Here is a 27,344-nt window from a genome sequence, read left to right on the forward strand (position 1 = left end):
GCTTGTTTGATTTCTCCATCAAATGGTGACAAATGAATAAACATAAAGGCTTGTCTCCTTACACTGCCCTCCAGTGGTTGTGAGGTTGTACTGCACTTTTACCTCTGCTCCAATCCTTGAGTTTTATTTATTCACAAAAATCCCCTACAAATCTGTAGCTGTGTAAAATCTTTGTAGACATTTATGAGTTCTGTTTCTGTTGTGTCCTCGGCAGTGTTAGGTCATTTTGACAGATCTTAAGTGTGAACTTTGACCTTTGTTTTCAGTGCAATCTCAGGTGGCCCATCTATTTAACTGAACAACTCCCTGCCCATGTTTGGCTTGGACTCCCTTCCATGTGTGTGGGTGTGTAAAATAGAGCAAGAGGGAGAAAGAGTTTGTGTCTGTCAGTGGGCTTAAAGTGCTGGCGCCACTTGAGACTGAAGCTCTGGAGACGATTAACTGCAGACCAACGATAAAACAGCCCGTTCAGTCACTTTGATCTGACTAAAATTAACACATACAGTCAAAGATAAAGACATGGGAGACAGATGCATATGACATATCTTTCATGTAATTAATGACATATTGTACAGTGAGGACTAGTGATGACATCCATAATGTGATGTCACTTCATGTGTGTTCCTGATGATCATACGGTTTCACTAATATAGAGTCACAGATTTGCTCAGTTTTGTTTCTGTGTGTTATTGTGACACAGGGAGACATCCAGCAGCTGCTGATCGTCGATGACCCCAGAGCAGCAAAGACGTACTGTCAGGACTACATCCCAGACTGTGACGCACCTTTACCCTACAACAGCATATTGACAGAGGCTGAGGAAGTAAGTCGACTTCTAACAGCCAATCACAGAAGGCAGAGAGAGTGAGTTGAACCACGTGTCAGTTTGAACACAGAAAGAGCAATGGGATCCCGATAAAGTCTACCTGGCCCATTCCACACATAACACACGCTGTGAGGCATCTCAGGTGTTGAATGTTGTAAATCCAGACTGTCGTTTTAAAGGTACAGGAGCCCCCAAGGTTTCATTTGTCAGAGGAAAGCTATTACAGCTATTTATGGACAGTTTAGAAGGCAGATGTGACAAAAAGACGAATGTTTTAATTATTTTTAGGCATATATGTACACTAGAAAATCATCTGTGTAACATAAATTAAAAGATCACTTTGGGTTATGAAGAAACATTTGCTGCATGGAGAGTTAGTCAGATATTTAGCTCAACACTATTTGGCCATTATAGTGTAAATATTTGCATGTGTGGATTGTATCTACATCTCTGTTTCCCTCTGTTAAAGACACACACACACACACACACACACACATATCTTGCCATTAGTTGCAGTACACCTCCAGCTGTTTATTTGCTTGCTGCTGGTATACTGATGCTGATAACTAAATGATGATAATACTTATCTACTTTTAAAATTTAGTTATAAATCATAAAAAGCTACTAGTGTCCACTGAGCTCTCACCCTTTCTTTCTTACTTTATTTCTCTCTTTCTCTGTATCCTTTGCTCTCCATATTAAAACACACTACATGGTTTTGTGATCCAGTATACTTTGCCAGGTTCTTTGTGCCAATACTCCATACTCCTGGGAAAGGTTTCAAATCCTCTTCGGCTGCTGCTGTTTGATTTATCATCTGGCTTACACCTCAAAACACTCCCAAGATTCCTGGTTTATTGTGTTGGGTTTGTGTTGTTTTATTGTAACACCACCAGAAATGCAATCGGCAGGAAGAAGCCAATGGAAAACATGAAATGTAGACACTCACTTTATTCTAATAACACTCTGAAGAAGCCGTCATTCTTAAACAGGCTTGCCTGAAGGAGCTAAGATAAAAATACTAAACTGCAGCCATGCCATGGGTGGGCTGTGCCATGTATTTATTGGCTTTTTGCAACTCAGAGTACTCAGCCACACAGGTCTACTAGAGGAAGTGAATCTGATATCTCAATAGCCATCCTTTATTCCCTAAAACTTACATTTCTGTTCATTACATGTGCTTACGTCATGCATCGTCTGTTTTTTTGGGGCTTTTTGTCATCTGTTTTGATTCTTTTATGGTTGTCAGGTGGAGAGAGCACCTAAGAAACATGTGGTCGAGGAGTTTGAGGAGTTTGACTACAGTGACTTTTATGATGACATCTCTGTTTCCACGGTGACTGCAGGTCCCAATGTCACTGAGTATGAGGTGAGACTCAGCAGAAGTTGGCTATGGCTCTGACGTTTTCTGTCCCTCATTATTCATCTGTGTGTGTGTGTCTGTTGGACAGATAGTAGAGTATGAAGACTATGACAACACAACAGGTTACTACCATGTGAACGAGTATGAATATGAAGAAGAATACGATGAGCGCTATGGACCGGCCGAGAGAGAACGGGAGTACTCTCTTAATGCACAGGTACCATCCAAACTATCACACACCAAGAGTTTGTGCAGTTTTACATAAATGAATCCTGTGTAGAGACTAGAAAACTACCCCTCTGTGTCTCTTATTCATCTACATTAATGCTCTTCATATGTCCATATCCATCTCCTCTCATTAGGATATACCAGAGAAAGGACAGAAAGGAGAGCCAAGCTATTTGGGAGTGGTGAGGAAAACACACACAGACTTAAAAACCTACACAACCACACGAGGGCTTGATATTGGTCCTCTAAATTGTTTTGAATACCAACGAAACATGTCTACAGAATCGAGTATCAAAAACTGTCAAGTACCAGAAGAAAGGCATCGAATGATTGGTCAAATTCTTAGTCTTGTTTACTTATTCTTTGATCAGATATTCCATTCATCTACTATCTATACTCATTGTCCTGTGCGGGGTTGCAGGGTTGGAAAATAATTTAAGACCGACTGCTTGTGTTCCATTTATATCGTGGTTACTATCCCTTTAATATCTCTGGTTGTATTAGAACATTGTGGGCAATGTTGAAATCAGTGATTAGGATTATTTTATTATTTTATATGATTTTTGCATCAATGTGAATAAGTACTTTGGTTTTTCAGGTGTTTAATTCGATGAATAAACCAAACACTGACATTCCTGACTGGTTATTTTATCCATAAACAATTTCTCAATTGATTTTCTAGAAAATTTAAGGAAGGAATTTAGTGTCATATGCATTAAAATGCCACCAGTGCATTTCATATGATGAAAGAAGTTTCCTATATCACAATATACAAAAGTTAAAAGTTCCACTCTGTACGTATCTTGGTCACATTTCTTCACATTTCTTACTGGGTCTGTTAAACTATCAAATATTAGTCACGGCCAGAAACATCCTATATTGGTCAGGCTCTAGGTATAGGACTGGTAGCAGTACAGGAAGTCAGGTATTGAATTTAATTGGTATCACTGGTATGAATGGTTACACCTTAAAGTTAATTTCTGTCAAATTTCTGCAGGGAACGCAGATTACAGGACCACACGGGCCTCCAGGACCTGAGGTTAGTGAATTTTGCTGCATGACATGTCACTTGAAACACATTTTTCTTCAGTATTGGGGAAAGACGGACGCAAGTACAACTACAGTGACTTTTAATATGAAAATGAAAGCTTGCAATTAAATAGGTTCCATCAAACTCAGCTGGCTTTTTGTGTTTTTTGTCTGTGTGTGCAGGGAGAGCCAGGGTCTCCTGGAATCACAGGACCAGTAGGACCTCGAGGAGACCCCGGGGAACTGGTGAGGACTGTCCTCTGTTTGCTGTGTTAGTGACTGAGTCCACCACATGTTGGTATCTCTCTGTAACTGTCCTCCTCTGTCTCCTCTCAGGGCCCTCCAGGGCGGCCGGGCCTTAACGGAGCTGATGGGATACCAGGTCCCCCAGGAAACATCATGCTCATACCGGTTAGATAAAGATTCTTCTTCTGTGTTGCCTGAGGCCTTACAAGCTGCAGTGATGTTGCTATGGCAGTTATTTGGTCCTTTTAACCCTTAAAGGAGCCGCAGGGCTACTGGGAACATTTGAATGTTGTAACTGAGAAATGGGCTGCCTCAGGTTTGTTACAAATGTGTTTGACTTTGCAAGTAAGGCTATCACCTGACCCTCACTTAACTTTCCAGAACCCATACAAAACATGTATTCTATATAGGCGTCAATAAAATGTTCAGCCAAACATTCAATTTAGCCCTCAGTATGTTACTGGATATGGTTATATTTGTTTGGTCCAATGTTTGTGTCAAATCAGTCAGCTGTGGTGTTTTCCTTTAACTTCACCCGTCTGCACCTTTTTATGCCTTGAATATCAGTGCTACATATTGACCACTGGGTGGGGTATTGAGTTTGACTTAAAAAAAAAAACATCTTTTGTGTGTGTGTGTGTGTGCGTGTGTGTGTGTTTTTGTGTGTGTGTGTGTGTGTGTGTGTGTGCAGTTCCAGTCAGGTGGTGATCCAAAGACAGGTACTGGGGTTTCTGCGCAGGAGGCGCAGGCTCAGGCCATCCTGCAGCAGACCAAGGTACACAAACTTCTGAAATATTGCTGTCACCTCTTAAACACACACAGAGCTGATGTTGAACTACTGCAGTAGTCGCTGTCTGACTCCTTCCCCCTCCTCTTCTAGCTGGCTATGAAGGGACCTCCAGGGCCGCTCGGCCTCAGGGGAAGGTCTGGACCACTGGTGAGTGAGATCACATTATGCTCTCATTTTGGTGTTTGGTGTGTGTGTATCCCCGCTGCTTCATTTTCTCCTGAATCAGAAGACAGCGAAGTGCAGGTGAAGGATGAATAATCTGAGAATGGAGAACAGACTGCAGAATGCTGTGCAATCATTTCGGAGTGTTTTTTTTTTTCAAGATTAAGCACAATAAAGCGATGTAGCGTTTGGTCATGCTTCTCTGCTACTTAGTGGAAAAAATAGATTACTATAAGAAATGTTAAAAGATTTTAAAAATACCTACACAGCCTGAACATTACTGGGGAATGTAATTAAACTGGTAGTGTACTCACCAACACTATGAAAACAATCTACAGTTAAGCCTGACAAATGCATAACAAGGCAACAAAACACACGTCGGATATTGTGAATCAGAATATCACCTGTTTTAACACACTTCTTTGCACGTCCTTCTTTATTAATTGTGATGTTTGCTGTGTTGCAAACAACGTGTTGCATTCACTTCCTGATTAGTGACAAAAATTAGGTTCGGGAACTCACCTCCAAAGCAGTGGAAACAAAAGCAGACCATGACAATAGCTGCATATTAAGTTACGGGTCATTAACTTCACTGTAGTGGAAAATCCAGTATCAGGTAGATTTATACAGTACACGTACAGTACACACACACACACACACACACACACACACACACACATGCAGACAATGGATCCCAAAACAGACAACTAAATGTAGAAACTTTTTTTCCCAGGGTGCACCAGGTCCCTCTGGGCTGAAGGGCACCAGTGGAGACATGGGGCCACCGGTGAGTCAGCTGGTTGCCATGGCAACACACTCAGCACCCTACTCCTTTGTGTAACACTGGAACTCATTTGAGAACCAGCTCGACTGTCACCTGCTCTCTTTTCCCCTTTATCTCCCTAGGGTCCTCCAGGACAGCCAGGTATCCCTGGTCAGAATGGACGACTCGGTAAAAGGGTGAGACTATTTACTGCAGTCTTTTCCCTTTAAATATCATCTTCTGTAATCTGGTATTATCTTGTTGTTCCACAGAATGACCATGAGATAGTCTTTTCTCAATAACTCAGATATTTAGAGTATGTCAGTGAGGAATCTACCATGTCTAACTTGTTTTTGTGTGTTTATTAGGGTCGAGCGGGTACAGATGGGGGCCGTGGTGCAATAGGAGAGGCTGGAGCAAAGGTGAAGAAGAACTGATGTCACGGTCACACTGTTCACTTGACTGCTCTGTCTTCCTAAAATATTAACTAATCTGTCTCTTTTTTCTCAGGGGGATAGAGGGTTTGATGGCTTGCCAGGTCTCCCTGGAAACAAAGGACATAAAGTAAGTTATCTGGCTGAATGGGTGAGTAGTGTTAAGCAGATAATTCATAATACCGATTACCAACTTCCATGTGTGTATTTTCTTAGGGGGACAGGGGTAAGCCGGGCCCTGCAGGCCCTGTTGGAGAGCCAGGAGAAAAGGTGAGAGGTCACTGTAGTTGTGGGTATTCGTGTTTATGCAAGTTTGTGTCTCTGTATGTACAGTATTTATTAATGTTTGTGTTTTTGTTATGTTTTTCACAGGGCTCTGAGGGGCCACCTGGGCCAAGAGGACAACCAGGTGATGCTGTAAGTGTCAATACACAATCAATACACACACAAACAAACATATACAATCAATGACTCATTTCAGTTTATATTTAATTATGCCTGTTATTCTACCACACACATACAGTCCCACACACTGTGTATCTAAGCATATGAGGACTCTCAGAATGCATTCCCTACTCTTTAACCTTACTCTACATACCCAACCCCAACTCTTACCCAAAATTTAAACCTTAAAGGAATAGTTGGACATTTTAGGAAATATAGAGGGGCTGCTTCCTTGGATAGAGCCAAGCTAGCAGTTTCCGCTGTTTCCAGTCTACATGCTAAGCTAACCAGCTACTGGCCTTTGCCTTACATTTATTGTAAGGTGTATTATGTATTGTTGTGATGATTATGACGGCTCACATGCCAGTGGAAGAACAATCCACTCATCACTTTTAATACCACTTGTCACTAATAAAAACACTTGTCACTTAGTCACTATAAGATTTAATTTAATTTCTTACCTTAATGTGTAATTATTGTGTATTGTTATGTATTGTTGTGTTTGGTGTGTTTTGTCCCATATGCCAGTGCCAAAGACAAATATTCAGACTTTCCAAAAATGTCCTCACTCTTTCTCAAGATCAAAAATTTTAATTGGTCCTCACAAAGATACAAGTATAAGGGCGCACACACTCAATTACATGCAAGTATACCTCATCATATGTAACTGTGATGTGTATTTCAGGGTTCCAGAGGTCTGAATGGCCCCAGAGGTCGTCCTGGTCCGCCAGGCCAGTCTGTGAGTGTGAAAATTACCCTTTTTCATACATACCACCTCTGCACACACACACAACATTCACAGTCACACATATTAATCTCTACCCTTGACAACAGTAAGACATTAGATACCAGTAATTACCCTGCTATCTCGCCTTTGTTTATCCATGCAGCAAAGATAAGGCTCTTCCCACCACCAACATAAAACCAGCTATGGTGTCGCTATCAGATGATGCCACATATTAATGCCTAATCATGATGTAACTGTAGTTCTCCATTTGTTAATATGATGTTATGTAATTCTTATCTCATCTGAGAAAATGACTGTCTCTATGCCAAATACAACATCACATCTCCAAACACCTCAAGCAGTTTCTTCTAGTCTGCATAACTTACAGTATGTTTGCACTTGTAGAAACATATGTTAGCACTTGTTAGCATCTGATAGCACACAGAGGAAGCACTTTTAATTTAAAAAAATACATATTTATGCTTGGTGTTGATTAATTAAGCATTAAACGCCCCAAGCAAAGAGGTGGTAGAACCAAAACCAATGGGTGATCATTTTCAGTTTCATTTTAGTTTTTGTCCCAGGAGTCTCATGTAACAAGCCTTAGGAAAACCTCCTTATATATTTTATTTAGTCAAACAGGAGAAGAAAAAATGTTTTAGGAATAGAGGGTTCATTTGACAGAAAAAGCCACAGCCAGAAATTAAACCCCATGCAGGGGAATTAATACATGCAGTATAGAGTTGGCAGCTCACTGTCTGCTTTTTAAAAATATTAATTCTCCTCCACTGTCCTATTATTTTGTATTAAAAAGCTCCTGTGCTTTCCAACATGTTTTGATATTGAGGCCACACGAGTGCACTCAAGGACACAGAGGAAAAAAATGAGTCCCCTCCATTAACCATCTTCCTTTCTCTCCTCACAGGGCATTCGAGGAATTGACGGGGTTCAAGGTTCAAAGGGAAACATAGTGAGTATAATAAAGGTAATAGACAGTAGAGCCTTATAGCAAATTACTTCCCATGACATCATTTCCTATTTGTAACAGGGATCCCCAGGAGACATCGGAGCACCTGGACAGCAAGGCAACCCTGGAATCCTGGTACGAGCTGAGAACAGATACACACAAAAATAAGTCAATTGCATAAATGCATACACAGAAATACTAATGCTCCATCTCTCCTACAGGGGTTTCCTGGTCCTCAGGGGTTAGTAGGGCTGCCAGGAGAGAAGGTAAGACACTTGTAGTTGGATTTTTCACTTTGGGGTGAAGGAGTCGTGACAGATGACTGATCTTTGTCTCTCAGGGGCCTCAAGGAAAGAAAGGGATGCAGGGCTTACCTGGAAATGACGGGCCCCCAGTAAGTACATGCATGTTTGTACTCATTTGAGGACTCTTATTGATATAATGCATTCCCTAGTCCCTAATCCTAAACTTAACATCACAGCTATATGCCTAACTACAGAACATGTCCTCTTGTCAACAGGGTCACCCTGGAAGAGAAGGTACTCCAGGTGAAAAAGGACTGCCGGTGAGTCTGTATGCACGTATTTGTGTCTGTGTACAATGCATGCATATTGTGTTGCCGTTGTTACAGTTAACTGGAAGGTTTCAATTATCTTAAAGGAATAGTTTGACATTTTGAGAAGTACGCTTAATTGCTTTCTTGCCAAGTGCTCCCAGCTCCCCGTAAATCCACAACTTATATCCACAAACAAGATATAATGCGTTAATTTGTGAATTTTAGAGGTGCTGGTAGGTGGATTTTATTACCTTTCGACAGAGCCAGGCTAGCTGTTTCCCCCTGTTTCCAGTCTTGTGTCAAGCTAAACAGGTTGCTGGCTGCTTCATATTCAACGGAACTGCATCAGTCCTCTCATCTAACTCTCAGCAAGAAAACGAATCAACGTATTTCCCAAACTGTTCCTTTAATGTGTGTGTGTTGTAGGGTCCTCTAGGAGTGCAGGGGCCTGTTGGATACCCTGGACAACGAGGAGTTAAGGTAGGAAATGCAAACACGAAATATTCCTGCTATTGTGTAAAAACCTTGTGACTTCAGTTTCACCGATCCTCTGGCTTTAACATCACCTGAGGAATTTCATGGTTCTCTGTTGGTTGAGGAAGCCCCATTTAATAAATTAAAAGAATAACATTATTTGTCCATCTGAAAATAAGGCTAATGCTTTTGAAGTTCTAGAAAAAATAACTTTTTTCCAAGACATCACCACCTAGCCAAACAATTAAGCATATAATTATGGTTTTCACTGCCAGTCAGTCAGATTTAATGGCAAAGCATGCTAGCAATTTGATATGCTTGCCATCTCATGAAGATGTCATGAACAGCCAGTGATATATCATGTGTTTTCTGTTTTCTTGTTGACTTCTAGCTTGTTTTTTTTCATGGTGTTTGACAGGGAGCAGATGGAATCAGAGGATTAAAGGGAAGCAAAGGCGAAAAGGTGAGAGAGTCTGTGCACATTCAGAATGTTTTGTTGTCTGAAAATATCATATAACCTCCACGGATCAAGATGCATGCTGTTTGTCAATTAATTCTGTCTGCAGGGAGAGGATGGTTTCACAGGGGCCAAAGGGGAGATGGGAGCAAAGGGGGATGCTGGAGACAATGGAGCTCCAGGTGGTCGAGGAGAAGATGGGCCTGAGGGGCCCAAAGGCCAGATGGGTCCTCAAGGAGAAGCTGGCCCTTCTGGTATTTCTGGAGAGAAGGTACAGAGCTAAGTTAGCATGTAGAATGCTAATCAAAATTGATTTAAAAAATATCAGTAAATATTCTTAACTCATCTTGTACAAGTTTTTTGTACAAGATGAGTCAAACTATCTCTCTTTTTAGGGGAAACTGGGAGTTCCTGGGCTGCCAGGATATCCAGGGCGGCAGGGGCCGAAGGTAAAATAAATGAAACAATCAATGATTGATTGAATTTAAACAAGTTACAGATATAGTAGATATCATTTATACAAAATGAATGCATGTATCTTCCTCCTCCCCAGGGTTCTGATGGATTTCCTGGTGCACTGGGAGGCGCAGGAGAGAAAGGGAAGAAAGTAAGTAGAGGGTTGAAAATCTAAACGATATTATGTCAGGAAATCAGACTTTTTCCATTAATGTCCTGTCTTTTGTGGTATTACCCAGGGTCCTGCAGGACAACCAGGAGGCGCAGGCCAGAGGGGTCCAAATGTGAGTGCTGTGTCTCAAAACATTCATTAGTTCAGTAAGTAATGAATTGCACAAGTGAGATATTTTCGAAAAAGCAACCCACATGCCAAAATTATTGTACTGCAAGCAAATCAAGTGCAGCTCCCTAGAAAATTTCCAGAATGCACTTCAAACCAGGTAAGTCAGGTGACTAGGAATGCAGGGCTGAAGTCCTGTCCCCCTCTCCCAGCTGTCCTCTCTTCCATTAGCTTTTGTAATTCAAGGGTTTTCTTGTAAATGGTCACTTTAATTGGTATTTCAGAAAGGCTGAAACATTTTTCTTTTCCATATTGTGAGCTACATTGCATTAATAATGCACTGGCAAGTAAAATTAAAGCACCTTGTAATTTTAACAAAGATTAAATGATTGTTTTATTAGCATTCAACTGCAGCTTCCATGAGGCTTTGGCATTGCACTAAAGACTTATGGGTTATTGTATGTTGTCATTTTGTCAAATTGTCATTTTACTTTATCTTGGTTAAAATGACAGTGTTCAAATTGACTATTCAGTACAGCAGTAGATACCCATTTTGATTAGTTATGAACATACTTGGAGAATATGGAGTAACATCACTACATTTATGCTTCACTACACCTACAAATGTAAGTACTGTGAGTGTTACATTTAAGCAGCTATAATTAATGATTTTATAATAACAATGGCTCAAGGTTGCCATAATGACAAACACACAGATAATTAGCACCTGACGCTGCAGTTCCATTTAACTTTACTGAGTTGGGGTTTTTTAGTTGTTGTTTTTTTTAGCATCTTTCCTCTCATTGTTTTGGTTTTCCAGCCTGCAACTATACTGTTTTGGTTAACTCTCACCGCTCTCATAGCATTGTTTTTGGTCACAGCAGGCAGCTTTTTTCAGTGAAAAAGCTCTAAAAACCCACTGTACACTACCTGCTCAGCACCATACGGCAAATAGATTCAGTTAGTGACTAGCTGGTGAACATAGTGCAGCATAAAGAGACAGATGTTTCCCTCAGGAGTTGGTGGAGATTGAATAAGGTGAATGTTGGACATACATTTGTCAGGTAGCCAGAAACAAGACTCCAAATGAATACTAATGTGTGTGTCTGATGTGTAAATAGGCAACTGTCTGCTAACAGGTTTGCCATATTAACTTAAAAGTTTGAACAATTTATATTTTTCACAATATAGCTGAGATATGTTGTTGGTGTTAGCATTCATCATTGTTATGATACATTAAAATCACAATGTTGCAGATCTCTGAGTCATCCCTGTGTTCACTGTTCACTGAACCAGTAACCTGATAAGTCCCTGAAAGTTCACTGTATAGTGAGTCACTACCTACTTAGCTGGAGATTGATTTGAACCACACCTTCTGTCTCAGGTCAGTAGTTCATGGCTACTCTGGGTTTGGTCTCACACATGTTTCTTCTACGGCAGGGTGTACGAGGTGCCAGAGGGGCAAGAGGGCCTACAGGGAAATCAGGAGAAAAGGTCAGCTGACTCTCCTCTCAGCCAATAGTAACACCCCACCAGTCATTGTTGATGGGTGAATTCACTTACACTGTTAGCTGTGCTTCACCAGCTTCTATCCATCACTTCCTCCATGTTCTTCTTCCCTCTTACATTTTCACAGGGTTCCTCAGGACATGATGGGCCCCCAGGAGCTTCTGGAGAGAGGGTAAAAAAAACACTGTTAATATATGTTATTAACTGATTGATCAGTTGATTAATCACCTGTTATATTTGGTGGTGATGTTTTTTTAGGGACCTCAAGGGCCACAAGGAAGGAATGGAGAGCCAGGACCTAAAGGATCAAGTGTGAGTTGTGGCAAAACACACATTCACACACACACAAACACAAATTTAGAATTGATACATTATTCATAATTGTTCATCATTTGTAATTGTGTGTGTCAGGAATTAAGATTAACTCCACCACTCCACACCGTGGTGGACTCAAGCTGTCTGAGGGTTAGGGGTGAAAAAAAATAAAGGGGCACCAGTGCAAAGAAAGTTGTGATGCATTTATGGTGAAACAGCAGCCCATATGGTACTGCATCACATTATCTCCCCTGGAAGAGCACCCTAGAGAGCACTTTTGCAGCACCCCCCCCCGAACATGGGGACACCAGTGACTCCACTCAACCCAATTGTTATCTTGAGACAAATATATAATGGTACATTTGCATAGCACAAATAAAAACTTATAATATTGTACAGCTAAGGATAGATTCTCAGGTAAATAGGTATACTTCTTTCCCACTGCTAAAATCTCTGCTGCACTATACAGAGGACTGGGGACCCTTTTCACCAGCTCATCCATTTTCCGTTGCTCTTTTTTCAGTTAAAATTTTTTTTAAATTCTTCATTCATTTTTCGTTAAGATAGGAACAAAACAACAAACCAAATCCAGGTTAGCCTAAAATCTCAAAGTTATATACAGAAAAAATAACAAGCACAAGCCATCTACAAGCCTTCACTATCGTGTTGCCAAGTAGGGAACTCAGGGGAAACGAGGGGTTGGACCCAAACACACACAGAGGAAGCAAAACGATGACTTGAGTGGTTTATTTAAGACCTTACTGGCAGATACAGGAAGGCAGACAGGCAGGCTGGTCGACAAGCAGGTAGGTGACAAACAGGTAACAAGCAGGCAGACATAAATCCAAAGACACACGAGGAGAGGAGAACACTACAAAATAAGACAGGAAACAGGACAAAACCCCAAACTATGACATTCACAGTAAAAACACAATCTTCCAAAACTACATTTTGTAAAGGTCCAAAACCTTAGCTAACAGATGAGTTTGACCGCTAGGTGAGTATCTTATTTTTCCAGTCCAAGAGAAGTTCACAGGTCTCTGACCCAATGTTTAAAAGGTGGAGTGTCAGGGATTGCCATTTTGAAAAAGAAATTAGTTTTATTTTATATTGTGTCTTGGATGGCAGTGGTATTTTTTGTGGTGCAGGCTGCATGGTGCCAATATTTCACACTGCTTCAGGCGTCATACTTTTTCTGATAAAATCTTTTTATGCTGCTATGAATCACCTACAGTTCCCGCAGTCATATTTGAATATTTGACAGCTCAATGAATAAAATGCTTGCAGGGTGAAATGTAAAAAAGGTACTCCTGACTATTCAGACCATTTTTTGTCCCTAATCTTTAACATAACAAGAACTTTGGAGGCCAGTTTTTATCCTGAGCTCCCATTAATTTCTCGCCTTGGCATATGTGTCTGGCATATGTATGTGTGTGTAGGGTCCTGCTGGGAAGGACGGACTTCCAGGTCACCCAGGTCAAAGAGGAGAGCCGGTGAGTGAGTTAAAATTTCGTAAGAGTTCGTAAAAGGTCATCAGATGCTGCACTTTTTCTTTGAGAAATGGTCTTGATCACACACACACACAAAACAAACAAACACACGCCAGAATATGTTTTCTACCCATCTTTTTCTGTGACTGCAGGGGTTCCAAGGGAAAACGGGACCTCCAGGACCCTCAGGTGTTGTGGGGCCACAGGTGAGCTCAACAATGTGAATCGCTCTCTTATGTAATATTTCTCCTGACTTGTGCTTCATGTCTGTATCGTGTAATTGACCAAATCACTTATGTGTGCTTCAGGGCAAATCGGGTGAACCCGGTCCAACAGGGGACCGTGGTCACCCAGGGGCACCAGGTGTACCTGGAGAGCATGGTTTACCTGGGGCTGCTGGGAAGGAAGGTGGAAAGGTGGGTCCACACAGTCACTCACACATAAACACTGATCATCATCATCTCATAGAGTCATCATTTGTGTTTCGATTGTACAGTGTTGTTTGTTTTTGTTTGTTTTTTTGCTTCTCAGGGTGATCCAGGTTTACCTGGGACAGCTGGGAAGAGTGGTCCTACTGGACTGAAAGGGTTCAGGGGGAGCAGAGGAGCTCCTGGAATTATGGTAACACACACACACAAATACATATACACCATACTACATACTAATTGCTTGATTTCTTAATATTATAAATGATATAAGGTATGTAGTGCAAATTATGTGTGATCTTTACAGGGACCTCCTGGTCTGAAAGGAGGATCAGGACCTACTGGATCCCCAGGAGCCATAGTGAGTTACTAGAGTTCATGTTCAGGATGCTCTCTAAATCTGTTATCTATTTGTGAAATGAAAGCATATTTCTTCAGTTGCATATGTTTTCACTGGAATATTTTACACATTTTGTATCAAGTCCAATGAGACCATGATCAGCTGACTTTCACTGAACAAATTCACATAAAATTGAAATTTTAGCTATTTTGTGATGCCTTATAATTGAAACCAGTATCAAACACCATTATGATTCCAGTAGTTTTTATGCATCCATATTGGGTCTTCATTGCCTCAGTACTTTTTATTGCTAAGTAGTTCAAGGACCATCATTTTCTGTCTGTAGGGGTCGACAGGTGAGAGGGGCCCTCCAGGACCAGCTGGTGCAATTGGACAGCCTGGTCGCGCCGGATCAATTGGAGGACCTGGACCAATGGGAGAGAAGGGCGAGCCTGTAATTACATCTAACTCGTTTTTTTCCTACGTTGATGTATTTAGTGGTTCTTTTGTTATGTCTTCCCTTTAGACTTCATTCATTTTCAATTTCGCTGCAATTCATTGACGCTCTTTTATACTTTTAGCAAACAAAGTTAAAACAATCAGTTGTTTTTTAATGTCTCTGTTTGTGTATTTAGCTAGTATGCAGAATAACACGTGTTGAATGTGTTTGTGTTCCAGGGAGAGAAGGGTCCAATTGGACCAGCAGGTCAGGATGGAGATCAGGGACCTGTAGGGATGCCTGGGGCTACAGGCCCTGCAGGACCTCCAGGAGACGACGGGGATAAGGTAAACTGTGTGCGTCTGAGAGGCAGAGAGAGAGTGTGTGTTTGTACTATGGCAATAAATTGTGTGTGTGTGTGTGTGTGTGTGTGTGTCCACAGGGAGAGCAGGGAGAACCCGGGCAGAAAGGCAGCAAAGGAGACAAAGGGGAATCAGTAAGTTTGGAGCTCAACATGGACTGTACTCCTTAACCAGAGTAGATCTGATCATGTCTGAATGTGTCTCTCTCGCTCTCCACAGGGCCCCCCAGGCCCCACTGGCACTCAAGGCGTAATTGGTCAGCCAGGACTTCCGGTGAGTCTGTTCTTCTCTTTGTATTCTGTTTATCTTGTCTTGAAAACCTAAAGATTGCACTTGTGAATCCCAAAAGTCCCACAAGTTAAAATTTAATATGTCGAGAAAACCTGGTTAGATGCTGTCTCACTGTCTCTGGCTTTTGTAACTCTGGTTTGAATGTTTATCTTAGGTCAGGAGGATTAGAGTACTCATAATGTATTAATCGTTTTAGGAACGGTGGTTATTTGCTTTCTTGCCGAGAGTTAGAAGAGAGAATCGATATCTCTCTCATGCAGCCAGGAGACAGACACCTGGAAAGCCCACTTATTGACACGTTGTATCTTGGTTGCTTAAGCCGAACAAAAACCAGAGTGTAAAAACTACACTTTGTGGTTTTAGGGGGGTATATGTCACGATGTGGTAGCCAGGTAACCGGCAGAGACTCTGTCAAGTCACTACACCTGGCCAAGAAATAGGCCCCCACATAACCCCCCATAGAACCACAACTTGTCATTTTTACATTTAGGTTTTTGTACGGATTTAACAAACAAGGTATAGTATAACGTGATAATTAGTGATCTTTAGAGGCTCTTGGGTGCATTTTGTTACCGTTGGACAGACCCGGGCTAGCTGTTTTCCCCTGTTTCCAGTCTTTCCAGTTCAGCTAACCAGCTGCTGGCTGTAGTTTAATTTTTGCTGTACAGACATGAGAGTGGTATCAATCTTCTCATGTAACTCTCAGCAAGAAAGCAAATAAATGTATTTCCCAAAATGTTGAACCATTGTTTTAAGCAGTGACCTCACTAAAAATGTCCAACCTATAAAAACATTCATCATCATTTGAAAGTCATAAAGACATTCCCTCTTCACTCTCCTCTGTGTACCAGGGTGTAGATGGACTGCTGGGTCCCCGGGGCCAGCAGGGCATGTACGGTCCAAAAGGAGATGAGGGACTCCGCGGCTTCAAGGGCTCTAAAGGACCAATAGGATTACAGGTGAGATTTGTACAGCAGTCACGGTGCAGATCATTGAAGTGATATCTTGGAGTAAACTTGGAGCTCTTCACTTTAATCCTCTAATCCCGTGTGTGTTTTTCAAGGGCATGCCCGGCCTACCAGGAGAGAAGGGTGAGAGTGGACATGTGGGACTAATGGTGAGCTTCTATCCTGTTTAAACATCTCTCCCTTATTTACATCACATTTTTCCTTCATTTACACAAATCAATAAACTGATGTTATTTCTCTCACAATAGGGTCCACCTGGTCAACAAGGTCCCAATGGTCCTCAAGGACCTGTTGGGGGACAGGTAAGCCTCAGTAATATTTCTGCATCCTTATTTAGTCAAGCACTTGTTTTGAATTCTGAAGGAATACTGTGGTCTCCTCTGTGTTGTGAAGGGTCCGACTGGTCGACTCGGGATGGTAGGACAGCCAGGTGTTGTTGGAGAGAAGGTAAAGAAATTGACAGTAACATTGTTCATACGTATTGTATGACAATGTTCCTTCTCAAACAAATGGTCTCTTCCTGGATTTCTTACACATAGTTTATTTTTCTCTAAGGGGGAGGATGGCGAGGCAGGTGACCCTGGTTCAGTTGGTGTTCCAGGAAGACTAGTGAGTTTGTTTGAGGGGGGCACATCTCGATCAAAGACGTTTTCAAATTTGCTCCCACCATCTTCAGCTTTTAAGCTTCTTGCTCTTCTCCTCTGCCCCAGCCCTCTTAATCGCTCACTCTGCTCCTTTGCTACTTTAGGGAGGAAAAGGAGACCAGGGGGAGAAGGGAGATACGGGCTCTTCAGGAGCAGCTGGTCCTCCAGGAGCCAGGGGCCCCACAGGGGAGGATGGAGCCAAGGGCAATGCTGTGAGAAACAATCATACCAAAACTCCACTCTTAAATACTGTATTGCTGTATACTGTACAATACAATGCAAAACAAAGCACTGTAATACACTTTGAACCTACATTATACTAGACAATACACTTTAATACAGTTTTTCTTGTACTATAACATACTTTATTGTACACTGCCCTAGAAATGCTGGCTTTGTGTTGCTGCCCAGGCTGCAGTTACTGCACTCTGGCTTTGGTAATCTTTGGACTCTAGAAGCTGCTGTTGCACTTACTGCTCTCTCTACCACAGAGAGATAGTCAACTAAACAGCTAAAGAAAGAAAGCTATAACAATATCTGCTAGCCTCAGCTAAAGCTAAAACTAAATTGAGATTTTTAAACTAAATCTAAATTTTTCCCTAGCTGTTATCTGTAAAAGAAAAATATTCATTTTGATTAACTCACATCTTGGTAAGTTTATTTTTCTGAAATAAAGTAGTAAAAATGGAAAGCTGAAAGAACACATTTTGTTGTTAAATACTGCCATTTCCTCTTAAATTCTATGAACATTATCCAAAGGCAGAGTGCAGTATCTGCATTTTTAGGTATTATGTAGGCTCTATGGCAATAATTTTTTGGGGGAAAATAATCAGCCTAAAAAGGCATAAAATGAAGGCATTACAACCTTTCTAACTGTCAAACTTCACTGCTTCTGAAGTTACTGTTCTAAGTCTTTGTAGGGTAGTACATGATTCACAACACATTTATAGCCAACTACTCTATGCTATACAATATAATACTATACAAGCTCTGTATCTCTCCTCAGGGTCCTATAGGTCTCACTGGAGACCTTGGACAGCAGGGAGAGGCTGGACCCAATGTGAGTGCCTGCTCTTTCTATTTATCTTCCTCTTTCCCTTCTTCTTCTTCTTCATAAACTTTAATTCAAATTCTTTTGGCAGGTATGGAAACATCTTGTCCAACTGCCAGAACAAAGGCAGACCAAAAATATCTTTCTGGGATAAAACACATGATTTTCCTTGGTTTTAATGATTTCACTGTAAATACTGTCTATCTGACTTGCAACAGTTCCTGTGCTGTGCAACAGAAATACAGTCAAACTAAAGGTATTAAAGATGTTTACGGAACAATGGTAGGAGGAAATATGGAATATGCCAAACTTTGAAATTACATTAAAATCAAAGATCAATACACATAATCGTACATTAAACATAATTTCATGTGCTCATTAAAGAACTTATACATTTACATCTGGCAACTGAGGTAGAAATATTATTTTGCATTTCAATTCCCCATGTACAGCGTGAAGTGTAGTGTAAGAATCCTGATTTGTTTTTGTTGTCTGTTGTTTTTTTTTGTATATTGAATCACATTGATCATAAACCAGTCAATCAACCAATCATCTGCCTCTCTGTTTTATTAGTCTTCTTTAATATGTCACTATAAATTCAGGTTTTCATGTTGCCATAAATACATCTTTATTTTCTGGTGCAAAAGAAGTATAGTTTTCCTCTGCCCACTATTTCTCTTTCCTCATCAGGGTGTGGATGGTCTGCCCGGGTCTAAAGGAGACACAGGAGACCCTGGGAACTCTGTGAGCTCCTCCCTTCTCCATCATACACAATGATGTCCATGACATTCTTTAATTCATAAACATGAAACATGCTGTCATCATACAATGCAATGACTGGCCATATAATAGTTTCTTTATATTGCTCAGGGACCACCAGGAGCAGCAGGGGAACCTGGACCATCTGGACCTCCTGGGCGAAGGGTTTGTGTGTTTCTGTGTTCATGTGTCAGTGCCTGCAGGCACCTCTGATGCACTCAGAATCCTCATTTTCTATCCTCTGTTTGATTAAGTAAAAGATTAAACCCTCTTCCCCTGTTAGGATGAGGTTGAGGGTATGAGGGTGTGTGTGTGTGTGTGTGTGTGTGTGCATCAATGCATCTGTATGACAGATTCAGGTTAAAATGTTTTAAAATGCTGTTCTTCAGGGCCACTTGGGAAAACCGGGGAAGGAAGGAAAGGCAGGCCTGAAAGGAGCGAAGGTGAGCGTTAGAAACAACTCTTTGATTATTAACATCTGAATGCTCACAGCTTCTGGAGGTCACCCTACTCTCTGTCCGTTTCAGGGTGCTCCCGGTTTGGAGGGTCCCATAGGGAAGACCGGGCCCATAGGTGCCCAGGGTCACCCTGGGAAGCCTGGGCCTCAAGGTTTACGAGGGATCCCCGGCCCTGCAGTAAGTCAGAGAGTGAAGAATGAAGCAGTGGAAGTGAAGCATTAAAAAGATGGAGGTTCATTTATTTCTGTCTGTGTGTCTTTCTCTCAGGGTGAGCAGGGTTTAAATGGACCACCTGGCCAGACAGGACCCCCAGGTCCCATGGTACGATGACTTATCAAATCAAGAACATAATGGAGAAAAAAATACTATTAGAAAGAAAAATATTTTATTGACAGATGGACATAATGATGAAAACACACTGATTTCACATCCTTAGCTGTTAAAATAGAGTATATATTATAGCAGGATGACCCTTTACCATCAGATATTTTCTCTGTCAGAGCGGTAAATGAATGAGTTTTTATATGTACTTGCTACATTTCAACTTGTGTTTGACGTCATCATAACTTCATCTTCTCAGGGTCCACCAGGATTACCAGGACTAAAGGGAGACCATGGCAAGAAGGGAGACAAGGTGCGTGCGTACTGTACAAACAAAAACATTCACTCTGACCTTGACCTGACTTTGACCTTGAGCTAATATGTGACATCTGTGCAGGGTCATGGTGGTCTAATAGGTCTGATAGGACCACCAGGAGACATTGGAGAAAAGGGCGACAGAGGACTGCCAGGAAACCAGGGACTACCAGGTCCAAAAGGAGATGAGGTGCTGAAAATATACACAAACACATACGCACAAGCTTGTATTACCAACCAGGCAAAGTAGGCAACCTGTCCGCAGGTTTGCCTTGTGTTAACCGCCATTATGTTAGGTGTGTAACTATGCAAAATTCAGTTTGAGACAAACCGTGGTTTTATACTCATGGTTCAATACATTTTTGGTAGATGAGGAAACACTTTAAATATCGTTTCTTTAATTACATTAATGTAAATAAACACATTAACACTAAATTGGTTTAAGAGCCATAATTCTACCTGTAAAAATCAAGGCACTCAAACATTTGCATATGGTCAGTAAGTTAATAAAATAAAAGGCAATGGATCTGTATTGCTCCAGTTTAATTACAAAGTCATATAACCTAATAGTTAGCACGTTCTGTATCATGTAGCTGTTTCCAGACATAATGTTATCTTCTTTGGGTTGAACATTGTCTACACATACTTTCTCTTCCAGCTCTGACTACAGTCCACTGGGCTAACCTGACCAGCGTGGTTTAGCTAACATAAAACAGCTGAGACATTGTCAAAACTTTTCAGGAGACACTTTTAAAGACACTTTTAATCAAGTTAACAAAAACAAGCATGTCAGTTTGACACAGTTTCCACCATAAGGCAACTGAATGTTGTCTGAGGATTTATACATTATTCTACCATAGTCTCATACCATTAAAGGCTTCAGATACAAAATGTTAACTTTGTTTCAGGTACATGCACAATGTGCAGAGTGGACACTGATTGCTGGAAAGTGGGTTGGTAGAGGCCGCTAGTAGATTTTATTTTATGGGGACCCCCACAAGGTTCATCTTTAAAGCTGACGATGTATTCTATATTTTTCTAATTATCATCACATCCCATGAAAAGATCAAAAACAGCAATACATTTGTAGTAGTTACCTCCAGCAGATCTACTTGTTTTCTTTATCTGACAGTTTTGTTTCTTTTGTATATAATGTCAGGGTCCACTTGGTCCACCAGGTCCCCACGGTCCCCTTGGCCCCACGGGTCTGTCTGTGAGTATACAAGATAATCCTGACCGTACATGCAAAAACATACATCATCCTTGTTAGCATTGGGAATACTGGGACATTGTTCTTGTCTTTAACTCTTTACCTCTCGCACAGGGTGCTATTGGTCCAAAGGGCTCAAAAGGAAACCAGGTAACTGTGATTCTCATTGTTTCATTGGATTGAATTAGTCAGTACTATCATGTTGGAGCCTCACTACCACCCTAAATTGATCCCTTTGCTCTATGTGCATTTAGGGTCCAATTGGTCCCAGAGGAGACACTGGACCTGCAGGACCTCCGGGACCACCAGTAAGTTCTGCTTACAGATTTAGTACATCCAACAACCATACAACTCTCATTAACTTACAATTAACAGTAAAAACGTCATCTCTGTTTCCTGTGCTCCTTCCTCACCTATTCCACCACCTTGATCTGCCTGCTCTGATCTTCTCTCCTCCCCACCTGTTTCTTTCCTTTCACCTCTCCTCTCCTATTCTCTCCTCAGGGATTGCCAGCAGCTGGGATGTCCCCTCTGTCAGAGCGAGGACGGAGAAGGAGAACCCACACCTTGGTGGATGGTGCTATACTTGAAGAGGAGGAGGAGGACGAAGAGGCGATAGATGGAAGAGAGGAGGAATGGATGCAGGGGGACCAGGCGGAGCAGGACGGTTGGATGAAGGAGGAGGGCAAGGGCATGGAGGAAGTGTTTGCGTCTCTGTCCTCTATGAAAGTAGAGGTGGAGGGTCTGCGTAACCCACGAGGGACGTACCACAGCCCCGCCCGCACCTGCAAGGAGCTCTGGCTTCTCCACCCAGAGCTCCCCAATGGTATTTTATCAGTTTGCGTCTCTGACCATTTGTTTATCACAGCTGTCTGCCTGCAAGTCTAGACTCATTTTATCTGCCTGTCTTTCTTCCTAGCTGTCCATGTGTCTGCTTCCCCATCTAATATCATCTGTATATGTGTGATTTTTCTCTGTTTGGTGTTTTTGTTGTTGACAGTGATATGAGCCTTGTGTTCTTTTGACCCCTCTGACCTCCTCTCCCTTTTTCTCTCTCTCCAGGTGAGTACTGGATAGATCCAAACCAGGGTTGCCATAGAGACTCCTTCAAGGTGTTTTGTAACTTCACTGCACAGGGAGAAACATGTCTGTACCCTGACAAGAAGTTCCAGTCGGTTAGTTTTCATGCAGAAACACACACACACACACACACACTTACACTTTAATTTTTTTGAGCATTTGATAAACTGTTCAAATCTAACAAGCTGAATGACTTCTCAGAAACAGATTGAACATTATTTAATCAATCTGTGTGTTGATTTAGTGAACTTGAAGCTGATATTTTTGTTTTTTTGCTATCAGGTGAAGTTAGCAGCCTGGAAAGGGGAAAAGCCTGGCACCTGGTACAGTAAATTCAGGAAAGGAAAACAGGTATAGCGTGATGATTTTTCATGCTATCAATGTATGACAGTGTGTTTTTGTACAACATTTCATGGAAAATGACTTCAAATGTGAAATAGTTTAATTATAAACACTGCTGCAAATGTGGGACATATGTACTTTTATGCTAAGTAGCATAATTTGTCAGCTACAACACTCTAAGGCGAATTCACAAAAGGACTGCGCGGCTTTTGCGGCCACTAAACCTGTATAGATACGTCAAACAGAAACCGTATAATTCTCAAAGCTCCCGCAAACGGTGAACTGCACACCTAACTGTGCTGCCAGGCAAATAGCGTCTGTGCTCCGGTGCTATTTGCAGGTATGTATATTAGGTAAAATGCATACATTTAGCGCAAAATTGGCCCCTTTCTATGCAAATGAGCCTTATTGCAAGTTACATTATTTGCATCTTCAGAGAGTTGGAGGTAACTGAAGCGCATTTATAAGGGGTGTCACGCCCAGATTTTCCAGTGATCATGGCAGCAGTGATTGTAGCCAGGCGAAGCAATAGCACATCACAGTATCATATGTGCACAGGTGGCACAGACAGTACAATACCTGATATTCATCATGAGGGAATGAAACTGTAAAACAACATAAAACCTGCTGCTGTGAGAAACAGAGGTGGTGGTAATGCACTGTAACAGTCCAGCATGGAGCAGAGTAGGAGTGACAACAGCTCTCCATCGCCCAGAGGCATGATGGAGAGCGCAGTTAAAGCACCCCAAATAACAATCACCATAGAAAATGAGAGACATCCTGCAGATAGAAACGAATGAAAGAGCAGGGGGAGTTATTAGATAATTAGAATAGCTATAATTATAATTGAAAAGTATTGTCCTTGCAACTGCATTTATATTGTTTTTTGACTCAAACGTTGCTTAACCATGTGATATGCTACTTCAGTACTCCGTAAGAACAAAAATTAGCTGCTACAGGAAGAAAAGTCTTCTGATTGACTAACAAGCTTCAGCTAATTTTCTAATGCACATTTCCATTTGGTGAAAGTCATACTTTCCCAATCTTGCTTACTGTAATGATAAATGACAAGGGCTGCATTAATGGGAAAGGAGAGACCGGAGGTTTGACCCTCAGCCGTATGCATCTAGCCTGGTCATGCATTCCCATAAACAAAACTGGCTGTTCAAAGATTGGGAATCGGTGAGAGTTCTCGTCCTTGTCGCTGCAGTGCAAAAGAGAAAGAAGTGTTACAGTAAGTGCTTGTTAGGTGAGGGGCAAAAATTTCCACAGTAAAAACTACTACTTATCATGGCAAGTAAAACAAAACAAAGGGCTGGCACCTGAACAGGCAACATGTTATTTAATGAGTGGAGACTAATGAAAGTCTGCATGTGAAGACAGCTCCTGGCAAGGAGTAGATCAGAAATATGTTGCTTCAGCAAAGGGACTGCTGTGGTGTGGAGGAAGACAGGTGCTGGTCCATTCTGGACTTTTAAACTTTTAAAAATTAAAAAAGGGGGGTTGCAATCTTGAAAATATGCCATTAAAAAGAAAATTCTATCAGCAAAGAGGAACAGAGGTTAACAGCAAAACTAACAAACAGTGACGGTGATGATTAACATGTTCATTATAATGGGGGTTTTACAAAAACTTCTAATTAGCATTGAACCTTGTATAACCCACCATTGTAGAAGTGTTGCAAAAGTGATAAAGCAACTTAAAAGCCCTTTTTCATGAGGAGTGGACTTTATTTGGGAGTATCTGCACACTGAATTATAGCTTTCGTTCATGTTCCTGTCAAGCAGGTGTGCACAAGGCAGCAAGGAAAAGGACCCAAATGTAGTCACAACTGGGCAGGCAGGAACAGTTCAGTGATTCATTGGTAAAGAAAGTTCACAGGCAAAGGTAGCAAGTCCAAACAGAAGTAGTCAAGGTTAACAAGAATAGGGCAGGTAAAGGGTGCGTGCAGGCAGGTACAGATTCAGGTTCAGTTGGCTGGAAAGCAAAGGCATTAATCAACATTGACAATCTGGCACTTGACAGGGGGAAAGGGGCTGGTAGATGTACTGACAGGGTGATTGGAGAATGAGGCACAGGAGGATGTGGGAGTCAGGTGACCAGGATTTATGGGGAAAGTCCAAGAGCATCTGGTGGACAGGTGGAGAATAGCAATACAGCTTAATAGAGAGGATAACTTGTAATAACTTTGGCGATCCCCTGATGTTTCATGACGCACCACCATCGGGTCAAAATCACAGTCAGCATCATAAACCCCTTGGACCCTAAACCAGTACATCCCAGGTGTTTGTCTAAGCTGTGCCACTTTATTGATTAACCATGGTGTTGGGATGATGTCATCAATTTTGTACCCATATATATACCTTTTCCTTTGTCATGTTAGCTTGATGAAGACCTGGTAGAATCGAAACGTTGCCTGTGTAGTATAATAAAATTTGGTAGTGATAATCCCATCTGTTTTCCCGCCCTTGGTGGAAGTATAGGATTTAATGTGCACAATTTACAGTATACACTACCATTCTGTGTACTTTATATATGTCTATGTGTGTGTGATTCTGGTGTTCTCCTCCAGTTTTCCTACTCCGGGTCGGACGGTGTTCCGGTCCACGTGGTCCAGTTGACCTTCTTGCAGCTGCTGAGCGCAACAGCCAAGCAGACCTTCACCTACCACTGCCTCAACTCTGCCGCCTGGCTGCATGCCACCACCTACAGCCTCGAGCACACACTGCGCTTCAGAGGCAGCAACGGGGAGGAGCTGACACATGAGAACACACATTACATCAGTGCACTGTACGACGGGTGTCAGGTGAGTAACACAGATATACATATGAGTGTGAACACATACACCTACATTTGTTTTGCGGTTGTTCGATTGTGTTTCTCTGCTGCAGACACGCTCGGGTCAAGAGAGGACAGTGTTGGAATTTGATGCTCCGCTGTCCACCACGCTCCCCATCATCGACGTGTCTGTGCCAGATTTTGGGAAGGGGAACCAGAAATTTGGTTTCCAAGTTGGCCCGGTCTGCTACAACGGTTAACCAAGCCGGGGGGGAGATTACAACAGGAGTAATTTAATAGGAAAAAGAGCCATGGACACTTTTTACATGCAGGGAGAAAACTACATTCAAGACTTACCTGGTGCCACATATTTATGAGTTGATTTACCTACAGTGTTCCTTCATCTAAACATTCATTCTTTTATACAGAAATTCACTCAGACTCTCCTTAATTCACACAGTCTCATATATTCTCACAGCTGTCTCACATATTGTGTTTTCAAGAGCATAAATTTATTGACTGTCAACCATTTCCTCAGTTAAACACATTTTTTCATTCCTCTTTGAAGGAGTGAGTGGTGCTCTCACAGTTTCATCCATGTCTGTTCATACATTTATTGATCTATGCACTCCCATCTATGCTTAATTATAAGTCTCCAAACATAACTATCAGTGAATCATCTTCAAAAATACAAAAACACCATATTTCAAGCAACATTCACCCACCATGTTCTGTGTTATCATCAAACCTCAATTTGTTGTAGTTTTTATTTGTTTGTTGTTGTCATTTTGTTATAATTATCTGTTATGTGATGTATATTGGAGTGTAATTCATCACGGTGCTATTATGTGGCTCCTTACGGAGTACATTTCTTTGTAAAAGGGAACTGGGGCAGTGCATTTTTTTATATTGTGAAGCCGTGTTTTATATTTTTTCAACATAACAAACAAAACTGTGGTACATGATTGCCTCAAGGTCTTTCTATGCATAGTTGTGTGGGGAAGTGACTGAGTAACATATTTTAATAAAAGTACATAATGTACATTTAAGTTAATATGATGAGACTTAGTTTTATTGAATACATTTGTTAAGCGAAGCCAACAGAAAAGGTTCGAGGAGCGAAGAGACACAGCTACTGCTTCTTTCCAACCAGGAATTCCCTTCAGTATGCTCGTTTCAGGTCTACACTTTGATGTGTTTTTACTAATATTAATACTGCACTTTTCTTACCATGGTTACAGGGTGTTTGATGACTACATACAGTATAATGCATTTCAGTTAAAAGCAATGGCAATGTCGGCCACCCCTTTGACTGGCTGAAACTCTGAAATATGTATTGGCAGGATTGCCATGGATTTTGTGCAGACATTGATGGTCCCTAGAGGATGAAACCTGCTGATACAGGGCATCCCCTTTTCCTTTAGCGTCAACATGAGGCTATCATTTTTGTAGTTTAGTTAAATGTCTCAACAACTGTGGCATGGATTGTCATTAACTTTGGTACATGTTCATGGTGCAGATAGGATGAATCCTGATGACCTCCCCTGACTCTTCATCTAGCCTCACCAGCAGGTCAGAGTTTTCACTTATCCAGTGAAATATCTCAACATATACCAGATTGGCACACAATTTTGTACAAACATTCATGGTTCCCAGACAATAAATCCTATTAACTTTGGTGAGTTAATAGGAGCGCAACAGGCTGATATTTGGGGTTTCAAGTAAAATGTTTGCCATGAAATTTGGTACAGACAGTCATGTTCCCTTCAGGATGAATTGTAATAACTGATGATCTCTTAACTTTTCATCTAGCACCATCAAGAGGTCAAAGTTTTAATTTGTCTAATGTTTGCCCAAAATCTGTAAAACCAATGAAATTCCCACTTAGTGCAAGCAAATGTTAGCTAGCAAATGTTAGCATGCCGACATGCTAATCTATGATGGCTAAACATTATACCTGTTAAACATCAACATGTTAACTTTGTCTTCCTTAGCATTTAGCTCAAAGCACACATTTGCATAGGTTCAGCCTCACAGAGCCACTA

At 41.4% G+C, this 27,344-nt stretch overlaps 1 protein-coding gene across 2 annotated transcripts in view; it reads left to right on the forward strand.

Annotated features, from left to right (window-relative positions):
* The window catches only part of LOC122873184 (collagen alpha-1(XI) chain-like), a 47,235-nt gene extending 20,882 nt beyond the window's left edge, over window positions 1-26,353 (forward strand). For both annotated transcript variants that reach the window (XM_044189576.1, XM_044189575.1), the window contains exons 6-66: window positions 701-823; window positions 2,076-2,195; window positions 2,278-2,406; window positions 2,552-2,599; window positions 3,415-3,456; window positions 3,630-3,692; window positions 3,783-3,857; window positions 4,384-4,467; window positions 4,573-4,629; window positions 5,378-5,431; window positions 5,551-5,604; window positions 5,776-5,829; window positions 5,918-5,971; window positions 6,058-6,111; window positions 6,214-6,258; window positions 6,971-7,024; window positions 7,938-7,982; window positions 8,061-8,114; window positions 8,201-8,245; window positions 8,320-8,373; window positions 8,500-8,544; window positions 8,962-9,015; window positions 9,428-9,472; window positions 9,576-9,737; window positions 9,862-9,915; window positions 10,020-10,073; window positions 10,162-10,206; window positions 11,643-11,696; window positions 11,839-11,883; window positions 11,970-12,023; window positions 13,466-13,519; window positions 13,669-13,722; window positions 13,825-13,932; window positions 14,048-14,137; window positions 14,249-14,302; window positions 14,628-14,735; window positions 14,960-15,067; window positions 15,163-15,216; window positions 15,302-15,355; window positions 16,225-16,332; window positions 16,437-16,490; window positions 16,590-16,643; window positions 16,735-16,788; window positions 16,897-16,950; window positions 17,090-17,197; window positions 17,992-18,045; window positions 18,727-18,780; window positions 18,907-18,960; window positions 19,185-19,238; window positions 19,323-19,430; window positions 19,521-19,574; window positions 19,834-19,887; window positions 19,972-20,079; window positions 21,049-21,102; window positions 21,214-21,249; window positions 21,354-21,407; window positions 21,604-21,925; window positions 22,162-22,274; window positions 22,462-22,530; window positions 25,094-25,327; window positions 25,413-26,353. In XM_044189576.1, the coding sequence (XP_044045511.1) occupies window positions 701-823; window positions 2,076-2,195; window positions 2,278-2,406; window positions 2,552-2,599; window positions 3,415-3,456; window positions 3,630-3,692; window positions 3,783-3,857; window positions 4,384-4,467; window positions 4,573-4,629; window positions 5,378-5,431; window positions 5,551-5,604; window positions 5,776-5,829; window positions 5,918-5,971; window positions 6,058-6,111; window positions 6,214-6,258; window positions 6,971-7,024; window positions 7,938-7,982; window positions 8,061-8,114; window positions 8,201-8,245; window positions 8,320-8,373; window positions 8,500-8,544; window positions 8,962-9,015; window positions 9,428-9,472; window positions 9,576-9,737; window positions 9,862-9,915; window positions 10,020-10,073; window positions 10,162-10,206; window positions 11,643-11,696; window positions 11,839-11,883; window positions 11,970-12,023; window positions 13,466-13,519; window positions 13,669-13,722; window positions 13,825-13,932; window positions 14,048-14,137; window positions 14,249-14,302; window positions 14,628-14,735; window positions 14,960-15,067; window positions 15,163-15,216; window positions 15,302-15,355; window positions 16,225-16,332; window positions 16,437-16,490; window positions 16,590-16,643; window positions 16,735-16,788; window positions 16,897-16,950; window positions 17,090-17,197; window positions 17,992-18,045; window positions 18,727-18,780; window positions 18,907-18,960; window positions 19,185-19,238; window positions 19,323-19,430; window positions 19,521-19,574; window positions 19,834-19,887; window positions 19,972-20,079; window positions 21,049-21,102; window positions 21,214-21,249; window positions 21,354-21,407; window positions 21,604-21,925; window positions 22,162-22,274; window positions 22,462-22,530; window positions 25,094-25,327; window positions 25,413-25,559 (4,605 nt within the window). In that variant the 3' untranslated portion in view covers window positions 25,560-26,353. The remainder of the gene's footprint in view (window positions 1-700; window positions 824-2,075; window positions 2,196-2,277; window positions 2,407-2,551; window positions 2,600-3,414; window positions 3,457-3,629; window positions 3,693-3,782; window positions 3,858-4,383; window positions 4,468-4,572; window positions 4,630-5,377; window positions 5,432-5,550; window positions 5,605-5,775; window positions 5,830-5,917; window positions 5,972-6,057; window positions 6,112-6,213; window positions 6,259-6,970; window positions 7,025-7,937; window positions 7,983-8,060; window positions 8,115-8,200; window positions 8,246-8,319; window positions 8,374-8,499; window positions 8,545-8,961; window positions 9,016-9,427; window positions 9,473-9,575; window positions 9,738-9,861; window positions 9,916-10,019; window positions 10,074-10,161; window positions 10,207-11,642; window positions 11,697-11,838; window positions 11,884-11,969; window positions 12,024-13,465; window positions 13,520-13,668; window positions 13,723-13,824; window positions 13,933-14,047; window positions 14,138-14,248; window positions 14,303-14,627; window positions 14,736-14,959; window positions 15,068-15,162; window positions 15,217-15,301; window positions 15,356-16,224; window positions 16,333-16,436; window positions 16,491-16,589; window positions 16,644-16,734; window positions 16,789-16,896; window positions 16,951-17,089; window positions 17,198-17,991; window positions 18,046-18,726; window positions 18,781-18,906; window positions 18,961-19,184; window positions 19,239-19,322; window positions 19,431-19,520; window positions 19,575-19,833; window positions 19,888-19,971; window positions 20,080-21,048; window positions 21,103-21,213; window positions 21,250-21,353; window positions 21,408-21,603; window positions 21,926-22,161; window positions 22,275-22,461; window positions 22,531-25,093; window positions 25,328-25,412) is intronic.
* Window positions 26,354-27,344: the final 991 nt, after the last annotated feature.

The sequence above is a fragment of the Siniperca chuatsi genome, linkage group LG3 (genome assembly GCF_020085105.1).
Source record: "Siniperca chuatsi isolate FFG_IHB_CAS linkage group LG3, ASM2008510v1, whole genome shotgun sequence".
NCBI lineage: Eukaryota > Metazoa > Chordata > Actinopteri > Centrarchiformes > Sinipercidae > Siniperca > Siniperca chuatsi.